Here is a 10,067-nt window from a genome sequence, read left to right as displayed (position 1 = left end):
GTGGAACCTACTGCTGCAGGTTTCCGTTGAAAAAGAGATCAATGATCTCAATGGGATTTCACCTGGATAAATAAAGGTTTTGAATTTAATTGAAAACAAAAAAGCAACAATTCCTTTATTATTGGAAAACAAATTGTATTTTTTCATGATAAAGAAATAAATTATTTGAATTATTTAGATTAAGGTACAGCTGTACAGCTAGGCTGTGTCCAGTATTATGGCTGCATGATGTGACACGGTACAGTCCACTAGGGGGCGGTATGGACGTCTAATGAGGGTAATCTACTCATATCTAGCTAAAGAAGAAGACCTGCGCATGTCCATCACAACATAGCAAGCACGCACGCTATTGCAGTTATTTTAGTTTTTATTATTACAAACTTTAATCTAAAATGCCACCGAAAGGAAAAGTTGGCAAAAAGGGCGAAAAAGGTTAGACAGCTATGTTTGGAAAATAACGTGTTACCACTGCTGTTGGCTTAAAGTCAGCAACATTAACTAGCCTGTAGCAAACAACTATTAATATAACATACATTTATGTATTTCACTAAATGTAAAGTCTTTATATTTATCGCTGCAATTGTGTGTTTTGGTTTTGAATTGGTTTTAACTGTGGTAGTGTTCTGACTCTTTTTACTGTGTAGGAGCAGCTTCAGGAAGTGCAGACGCTGATAAGAAGGAGAAAGCACCAAAGGGAGGCACTGCTGTGAAGGTATGCAGATGGTTGTCTGTCTGCCCTGCCCTTCTCATCATACGTTAATTACATGTTTGGACGAGAAGGCTGAAAGGAAATGATAGTTGAATTAATCGGTAACAGATTATGCACTTAGGCATCATTTATGATCAATAAAATAGGAGGTGAATCAATGAAGAGCATATTGTATACCTGTTTTCAACTTTGAAATGTTTTCATGTATAATGACCATGTTTGTCACAAGCTATCTTTCAGGCATCTTGTTTTATCTCCACTGGGATGCTTTATCTGCTTTCTTACAACAGTGAATAAACCTGAGTTTATTTCTAGAAGTCTAACTGTGCCTTCTATGACCTGTGTATAAACCCAGGTTCGCCACATCCTCTGTGAAAAACATGGGAAATGCATGGAGGCAATGGAGAAACTGAAGGCTGGAGTCCGTTTCAGTGAAGTGGCATCACAATTCAGTGAAGACAAAGCGAGACAAGGAGTAAGAACACGCACCCAACTTAATTAAAATGATCCAATTATTGACTATAAGACCTAACTTCAATGGTCTTTGTTTGTTAATGAATGTACATCACATTATTATGACTGTATTTAATTCAAGACTAAATTCATCCTTATTGGTGGTGATAAATATCGAAGATTATAAATATGATCTACACACAATTAGTCTTCATAGGTGATTAATTTCAGACTGGCGAATAGTATTTAGTCCCCAATACTCATTATACAAATAAGACCAAATGCGCTATTTTTTTATCAATTCTTTACATATTTCACATTAATTCACACCAGAACATATACATTGTGTATACGCTGTTACTCAGTGAAACCATGTGCATTTTTTATTTGCTTGAATTCAGAACTGTACAAACACACTTTTGCCTTAAATCCTTATCTGTGACCTAAGCATGGCTGGTAACTAAAAGCCTTAAAAATATGTTGTTTTGGAATTCCTGCATTACTCAAAGTTTCTACTGTTGTCTCTCGAACCCCTTTGTTTCTCATGTCTTACTTACATGCCCAGTCTTGGCACTAATGTCTGTTGCAAACATTGTGTTTTATTAATGATTGTATTATTCATGACAGGGTGATCTGGGGTGGATGACGCGAGGATCAATGGTTGGACCTTTCCAGGAGGCGGCATTTGCCCTACCTGTCAGTTCCATGGATAAACCAGTCTACACAGACCCTCCTGTCAAGACAAAGTTTGGGTACCACATTATTATGATAGAGGGGAAAAAGTGACGTGGGACTGCTCAACTATTCTACAGTGTTGGGGTTTTATTATCCAGAATGTTTAAGAATAAGAAAATGATATGATCCTCATGTATAAGCTTTGTCTTATCAACACTACCTTATTGTCAAACTTACCTGAAGGAACATTCTTACAATCTTAAACTTGACATTTAATTCGATGGATTTTCATTTTCAGTTTGATAAATGGCCAAATAAATACACTCAAATACGACATACTGTCACTTTGTGTGTGTGTGTGTGTGTGTGAGAGAGTGTGAGTGTGTGTGTGTGAGAGTGAGTGAGTGAGTGAGAGAGAAAGAGATAGATAGATAGAAGAAGTGTCAACGGTTGCTTTAGCGTCACTACAGGAACACAAATCACAAAGACTCAAAACTAAGCTAGTCTTCTATAAAGCAGCAGTGGGCAGCAATTACTAAATTAATGATCACCCATTTTCATCTTCATCATAGTTGCACTGAAGTACTTACGCTACAAGCTCTTTCCCCTTGGACATTAGCCGTTTGATCGACTGTTTTTTCTTTATTCTTGGAACCATACAAGTAATCGGAGGTGTAAGAAGTACTCTTGTATTTAAGTACAAGTAGAATTGCCAGAGTATAAGTAAAAATCCTGTATTTTAAATATTACTTAAGTAAAAGTACAAAAGTATTATCATCAAAACATACTTAAGGTACCAAAAGTATAAGAAGTCATTATGAAGTAACCTGGTAAAGGTGCAGCTAGTTTTAATGACTTTGTATACTGCAGGGCAGCTTGTGAATTTACTCCAGGTGTAACTAAAGTCTTATTTAAGTGTTGATTATATTTCACATCATGAATGCTGTGAAGTAAATCTAGTGGAGTAAAATATACAATTTACCTCTGAATTGTAGTGGGGGAGAAGTACAAAGTAGCAACAAATTGAAGTAGGCCTACTCATAAAATACAAGTCTCTCAAAATTATACTTAAATACAGGAGCCTACCTGAGTATAGTACTAACCATTTCAAGTAATAAAAACCAATTAGACACATTTTAAATATTGTATGTGACAAGAAAAAACACACTCGGGTGTTTACATCCAGAGAGCTAGGCGGCAGCAGCCCGCAGAGGCTCAGCGCAGAGCCGCATCAGGAAGAGACCGTTGACGTTGTTACGCCTTGCTAGATGATTGGCGAGGTAAGATGGCGGCGCCAGAGGAGCCAGAATTATCTCAGGCGCAGACTGAAAAACTCCTTCAATTTCAGGTAGACAGCTACATTTCCGCACTATCACGTCTCCATTTAAAAAACCTTATATGTTAATATGCTATCGTGAAACTGAGTCTCTGTAAATAGGGAGAACTGTGCGTGTTTGAACGCTTTTTGCCCAGTCAACTTAGCACAGCCCCCTAACGTTACTCGTCAACTTGAGTCAGAGCTAACGTTAGCAAAGCTAGCTAACATTAGCTAAGCTAGCTAACAAGTTCGCTGACTTTATGGGCCATTGGTTCACTTAGACAGCTTAACGTGTTTCACATTTTAGTCAAATACTTTCCCAACATCCTACTTTGTTAACCAACATCACTCGTGGTTTGTTTTTATTTACATGTCTTCCCTACCGTTAACTTGGCTAACGGTGAATGTTCACTGACGCTCCCTACTAAACACTGCTGAGTTAGCATTAGCACAGCAGTCATGATCGAGCTGTCACTGAAGTTTCCCAGCGACACATCTGTTTTAGCAATTCCACATGAAGTTGTTGGTGTTATGACAATGCACATGAGGAGACGCCCCCCCCCCCTCTTTAATCCATAGGTTGTTTTGCTTTTTTAAAGTCCTGCATTAACAAAGAACGCCGTCAGAACGGGTCATATTTTGGGCAGCTAGCTAACCTGTAAATGATCGTCATCCTGCTTTGGCTGAACGCTTTCCTACATGTTGACGTTTATTTTGAGCTAAGATAGCTGCCCAACTAAAGAGTAGTTATTCAGCTACATGGATCATATCATTCCAGCCTAGTGTTGTGCGATTCTATATAACGTTTGTATATGAATAACTTGATACAGAAAACCAGTAGCCTGTAAGCTACTGAAAGAAATCCCTGACTATCAGCAAACGTGGTTTTTTTATTTTTTTTATTGAAGAAACATGCCATATAGAAAATGCATTTAGCTACATCATTGGGAACCACAGTTAAAGAATATAAACAACCAGGGCCGACTTATTCTTAACTACTATTTTACATCAAGTGAGGAGCAGTTGCTTTTGTATTTGTTTCCCTGTTTGTTCTTCTCTTTGAAGGCATACACAATGCTAACACATATTCATAACCAAAACAAACCAATAAACGAAAAAGAAAGAGAGTAATTAACAAACTGATTAAATAAATAACAAAGCAGACATGTTTCCCTGAGCAACCTGAGGCCTTTAGAATGACTTATTTCTTGTCTCACAGGACCTAACTGGCCTGGAGTCCATGGACCAATGTCGTCGAACATTAGAACAGCATAATTGGAACATAGAGGTAAGAAATGCTTTCAGAGTATTTACAATTGTATTATTATGTTTCTGTTTACATTGTATTTCTTACATATTCTGTTAACAATGATTGCTCTCTTTGGTTAATATGTTATCCCTTCCTTATTGTTATTGAAGGATTTTATTTGTATTTGATGTTCTTAAATGTATGTGTTTCAGGCTGCAGTACAAGACCGACTTAACGAGCAGGAAGGAGTACCCAGTGTGTTTAACCCTCCGCCATCCAGACCCTTACAGGTCAATACAGCAGACCATAGAGTATATAGTTACATCGTCTCAAGGCCACAGCCCAGGGTAAGTCTGCTGGGTTTTTTTATGTTTGTGATCTCTTAAATATTAAATATGTTAAATATTTTCACCACAAAATTGAGCTGTATTTTTCTTAAAATATTCTTTACAATGGGTTAATGCTCAACACAGTGTGTTACTTTGAAGGCAGTCTTTTAACATGTTTAATCTTAGTGGGGTGTCTTTTTTGTATTTAGTCATTTTTAATTGAATGGAATGACACAATACATAGCCCTCATATATTGGATTTTTTGTTTACCTATTTTCTACTTTCGGAATGTAACAGACTGCTTTGTTCTTTTCAGGGACTACTAGGATGGAGCTACTACTTGATAATGCTACCTTTCAGATTTACATATTACACACTTCTGGACATATTCAGGTAATTCAGGCACATTGATTTCAAGTTGCAGCTGGTGGATAGATCAAGGTTAATAACAGCCTCAATGTTCTTTTTCTTCAAGGTTTGCCCTGCGGTTTGTCAGGCCAGATCCTCGCGGCCGTGTGACAGATCCTGTTGGCGATGTTGTGTCCTTCATTCATAGCTTTGAGGAGAAGTACGGACAATCACACCCTGTATTTTACCAGGGAACATACAGCCAGGTGAGTCCAGAGAGCAGATGTCCGATCACGAGCACACTGTTTTCTGATCTAAATCAAGGTGAAATTGCAATATATTGAGCTTCTCTTGTTCACCTTGAAACAAACAGGCACTGAATGATGCCAAACGGGAACTCCGCTACCTATTAGTGTACCTTCACGGGGAGGATCATCAAGACACTGACCAGTTTTGCCGGTATGATCCTTATGTCCATACTTACCTACATCCCCTTAGCGTTTGCAACTAGAATGATCAATGCACCGATTTATCCTCCACACATCAGTACCAGCCCATATTTTCCGTGTCATATGACTATTGGCAAAAATGATGACATGGCCTATATGTAGTTGTATAACAGACTAAAAAGGCTTTGACATTTGAATCCGCGCAGCAAGTAATTTCTTGTCATGTTGTTGCTGTTTCATACTTTTTAAGTTTGTTGGTACTTAATGCGCCGTCTGGTTTGTCTTAACAACATGTTATAAATGCACTGAGCCTCTAGTATGATATCAGTATTTTTATTTATAACCTCTGCTGTATTTTTATAGATCCATACGCATATAAAGATGAGTTCCCTTTGGCTTAAATAAATGTTTTGTTTTGTGCTGTCTGTCATTTCCTAGCTCTACACTATGTACAGAAGAGGTCGTAACCTTCCTCAACACACGTATGCTCTTTTGGGCATGCTCAACCAGCAGGCCTGAGGGCTACAGAGGTATGACAAATGCATTGTTATTCAACCCAGCATATTCTTGTGTCAGCTGTTCCTAAAAATGTAACATGTGTTGTTCTGGTCCTGAGAAATATCTTTGACATTTCACTCACACATGCAGCCCTGTTTAATGTGTCCATCCCGAATGAAAGAGATTTGAGAAACTCAAATTCTGGGTTTTAAATGTGGGTAAAGGACCCTATCCTATGTTTGACATCAGGCGATTGTCTTATATTGTCAGTGTTTCCCCTAGGATGGAGTCATAGCAGCGGTGCTAAGGCACGCGGGCCTAGCAAAATGTGACCGCGGAGTGCGTGGATTTTTTTTTGTGCGTGCGAAGTGCGCCCGCCAATATGTTTCTATGTGTCTGCCAGCACAAGAAAGGCTCTTGAGGCTCTACAGGTGTATTTTGCTAAATCACCTTTATTGAACATACAGTAACACAAATATTACACATCCACATAACAAACAATCCAAATAAAATGTATGCAATTTAATTATTTTAACCTGCTTTATTTGGGGGTGCACCTCATCCTCTAGGGGGGTCCGGGGGCATGCACTCCCGGGAAGATTGTTTTTAAAATGTTGACGTTAAATGCATCAATCTGGTGCACTTTGAGCACAACATGAATTTATGGATACAGCTCTCAACACTGTAGTTGACTGTAGTAAAGCTCCCTTTATTGGTTATGAAATAAAGCTGTATACTTTTCAATAATCCAAACATCTTTAGAATATGATCACAACCAATAACAAATCATTTAAACTGGTTTATTCTTATGTTATGTTACCTAGTTTTTTTTTTACTGTCCTATAGTACACATTGGAATGATTTCTTACGTTATTTTGTACAACTATATTAGATAGATAAAGGTGTGCTCTGTCTCGCTCGCTCACAGAGGCTGTGTGCTCCTCTGGCGATGACGCGGGCGCCACGTATTATTATTTTAATGTATATAAATAAAAAATGTTGGTACCTGGCTGGCGCCCCGTAGTAGCGGCGTGCATACATATGTATGTATATAGGGGAAACACTGATTGTGTTAGTAGTCCCATTTTTCCATTGGTTTATAAATGGTTAAAACACACATTAAATCGTAAGACGGTATAGAATTATGAAAATGGACCTCCTGAAGCTTGGGAGTAGAAGCTGGGGCACCAGACACTAGCAAATAGTACATACATCACTGACACACCAATAATTCACATTGGTTTTGAGTTCTTCATTCAGACTTCCGTCATTACCCTGATACAAACTCAAAATAACATTAAAATAATTGTGCAAGCTATGTGAATACATTTCCCTGTGGAATGGGTGAGACTTCCCTGAGTCATATTTTGGTGTGTCTCAGTGTCCCAGGCTTTGCGAGAGAACACCTACCCATTCCTGGCCATGATAATGCTGAAGGACCGCAAAATGACGGTGGTGGGCCGGCTCGAGGGTCTAATTCAGCCAGAGGACCTCATCAATCAGCTCAACTTCATTATGGAGGCCAACCAAACACATCTGATGTCTGAGCGCATGGAACGGTACTGGACATGAATACTTTCACACTAGATGTAACATCCCCATTTACAATGTGGAAGACTAGAGGTTACATGTGATGGTCCTGAGATCAGGATTGAAGCAAAAAACATCCAACATTTATTGTTATTGTATTATTGAGACAGTGGTAGTAGCATTTTGTCCTTTGGTCCAACATTAATATTTTCACAATAGACACCATGTCACAAAAACAATCTTTTATACTATGAAACTTAAATACTGTTTTTACAATTCAACACAATATTCTTTCTTACATATTCTTGGTTTAATGGTACTCTGCCAGTGTATGTTTTTTACAAGTAAAGAGCATGTTTGGTTTCAGGGAGGAGAGGAACCAGACCCAGGTGCTGAGGCAGCAGCAGGATGAAGCCTACCAGGCTTCTCTCCTTGCCGACCAGGAGAAGGACCGAAAGAAAAGAGAGGAGGAGGAGCAGGTGAGGCAGGAGGAGGAGAAGGCCCAACAGAGTGTTCTGGCAGAGGAGCGGAGACAACGGGTGAGTCTTACTTTCCATTACATTTATGCTGTACATGCCCGTATTCTGTATATGTAGACCTTGACCGATGAATTCATCACTTACATTATTTATTTTGGGTTCACATTGTCAATTTTTTGTTATGATTACAGACGCTGGAAGAGGAGAAGGAGAGGAAGTCAGAATGTCTTCCCCCAGAGCCGCTGGCAGATGATCCAGAAAGTGTCAAAATAGTGTTTAAGCTGCCCAACGATACACGAGTAGAGCGACGATTCCTCTTTGGGCAGTCTCTGACGGTGAGCACAACTGTTATCAAGACCCTGTGTACCCCCTTAACCCTCACTGTCTTATGTTATCCAGAGGTGCTCAGGAGCTTGGACACTCCTAGTTTCTTCAAACACATTTTGTCTAAGCATTTGATAGTTAGATCAAAGTATCTGGACTCTCCAGCTGAAGAGCTCAAATTGAATATCTTTTTTTCCCACAGGTAATATACGACTTCCTCTTCTCTTTGAAAGAAAGCCCGGAGAAGTTTCAGATAATTACCAACTTCCCTCGCCGCGTCTTGCCCTGCCTTCCGACTGAAGAGCAGCCCAACCCCCCCACACTGAAGGAGGCGGGACTCAGCCGCTCCGAGGTCCTTTTTGTCCAGGACCTTACGGACGATTAATAGATGACATACCTACTGTACAATGGAATTACATTTTCCTCCAATGCCCACCCACCTCCTTTTTTTTCTTTTTACTTATTTTGTTAAATGGCCGTTATGGACAAGGATCATTGAGATAAAATCATAACCTGGAAAGATTTAACCACCCTGCATCCAGTCCATTGTCTGGTTGTGTGTACGGGGTTCCCAATAGCCTGGAAAGTCTTGAATTTTATCAAATAAATATTTCTTGAAGTCCTTCCTTGAGCTCATCTTTGTATCCAGGGGAACCAAGACATTTGTTTTCCATTGTCTGTATTAGCTACCAGTTAACTCCTGTCCTTCCTCACCGGTAGGTAACTGTTGCAGCAAAGGATTAATCTTCTACTGAAAATACTGAAGCAGTGGCAAGGCTTTGTGCACAACCAGAACTATATCCCAAATTACTTAACGTCTGGGCAGGCTGTATTAATACTTACTGACACACACAGGATGCAGCGTGGGAAGGCAGGGTAGGATGGTGTGACTGCCTTGGCTGCTTTAATGTCAAAGACTTGATGTTTGATCCATGTGTACCAATTCAACATCCCTTTTGCCCTTCAGTTTGCACGTTTACTCCACAGTGAGTTTCAAACTCTACTGCTCTAAATTGGGGGCGGTGTTGCTACCATTGTCAGTCTGTGGTCTGGAGAGCAAATGTACAACATCAGGGAGTAGGTGGTTGGATATGGATATGAATTATGGGAACCCTGTTTTAAATGAGCCATGATATGTACATAAGTTAGATATTTAAAAACCCAACATTTACCTTGAATTTTGTTTTGTTTTTTTAAATCATCTGTGTCATGCAATGGCACAGATGCAAGTTGGTTACTATGTGAAAGCAGACTGCGTCAAGCTCATGAAGTTTAAAAATATGTAACAAAGGCCACAGCTTTTCCATGTGGCTCTATCTAGTATAGTACGAGTCTGCCCATAGTGTGCCTGTGGTGACTCATAGATGCCTGATTTGCCTGTACCATCGAAATGGGCTCATGTAAAGATGTACTTTTCCAACTATAAATTAAAAACCTTTTAAAAATGTTGGTTTATTGACAATCTACAACACTCGCTTGTGGTAATGGTGCGTCACCTAAGCAACTCTTTACTGTGCTCTGATGAGTTGGAAGCACCCTTTAATGAAACTGTAGTTTTGATGTGTTTGATATTTTAGTAACTTGTTAGAATTTTTATTTTTAAGTTGTGCTAACCTGACAGGCAGGGAGCCGTTAGACGCAGTAGCAGAGTACAGTATATTACATGTAGGCTTTTGAAGTTGAGAGTATTAGTATGAACTGTGGA

At 39.3% G+C, this 10,067-nt stretch overlaps 2 protein-coding genes across 2 annotated transcripts; both read left to right on the top strand.

Moving 5' to 3' along the window:
- Positions 1-295: 295 nt before the first annotated feature.
- On the top strand, positions 296-2,175 carry pin4 (protein (peptidylprolyl cis/trans isomerase) NIMA-interacting, 4 (parvulin)). The gene is made up of 4 exons (XM_034214940.1): positions 296-432; positions 645-712; positions 1,065-1,184; positions 1,790-2,175. The coding sequence occupies exons 1-4, from the start codon at positions 393-395 to the stop codon at positions 1,946-1,948; spliced, it is 387 nt and encodes a 128-aa protein (XP_034070831.1). The 5' UTR covers positions 296-392; the 3' UTR covers positions 1,949-2,175.
- Positions 2,176-2,975: 800 nt separating this feature from the next.
- faf2 (Fas associated factor family member 2) lies at positions 2,976-9,809 on the top strand. Its single transcript, XM_034214939.1, has 11 exons — positions 2,976-3,185; positions 4,375-4,443; positions 4,617-4,751; positions 5,051-5,127; positions 5,210-5,348; positions 5,456-5,541; positions 5,970-6,061; positions 7,411-7,588; positions 7,927-8,098; positions 8,230-8,373; positions 8,565-9,809. Exons 1-11 carry the CDS (start codon positions 3,123-3,125, stop codon positions 8,745-8,747), a joined length of 1,338 nt encoding a protein of 445 aa, XP_034070830.1. The 5' UTR covers positions 2,976-3,122; the 3' UTR covers positions 8,748-9,809.
- The last annotated feature ends 258 nt before the right edge of the window (positions 9,810-10,067 follow it).

The sequence above is a fragment of the Gymnodraco acuticeps genome, unplaced genomic scaffold, assembly GCF_902827175.1.
Source record: "Gymnodraco acuticeps unplaced genomic scaffold, fGymAcu1.1, whole genome shotgun sequence".
Lineage (NCBI taxonomy): Eukaryota > Metazoa > Chordata > Actinopteri > Perciformes > Bathydraconidae > Gymnodraco > Gymnodraco acuticeps.
Note: the sequence above shows the minus strand (reverse complement) of the source record. Positions and strands in the feature narration are given on the sequence as shown.

Excerpts from the sequence above, each read along its gene's own strand:
- pin4 (XM_034214940.1), top strand. The coding sequence starts at position 393 with ATGCCACCGAAAGGAAAAGTTGGCAAAAAGGGCGAAAAAG. Across the intron at positions 433-644 it reads TGGCAAAAAGGGCGAAAAAG|GAGCAGCTTCAGGAAGTGCA; the intron begins GTTAGACAGCTA and ends TTTACTGTGTAG. Across the intron at positions 1,185-1,789 it reads AAGACAAAGCGAGACAAGGA|GGTGATCTGGGGTGGATGAC; the intron begins GTAAGAACACGC and ends TATTCATGACAG.
- faf2 (XM_034214939.1), top strand. The coding sequence starts at position 3,123 with ATGGCGGCGCCAGAGGAGCCAGAATTATCTCAGGCGCAGACTGAAAAA. Across the intron at positions 4,752-5,050 it reads TCTCAAGGCCACAGCCCAGG|GGACTACTAGGATGGAGCTA; the intron begins GTAAGTCTGCTG and ends TGTTCTTTTCAG. Across the intron at positions 5,349-5,455 it reads ACCAGGGAACATACAGCCAG|GCACTGAATGATGCCAAACG; the intron begins GTGAGTCCAGAG and ends TGAAACAAACAG.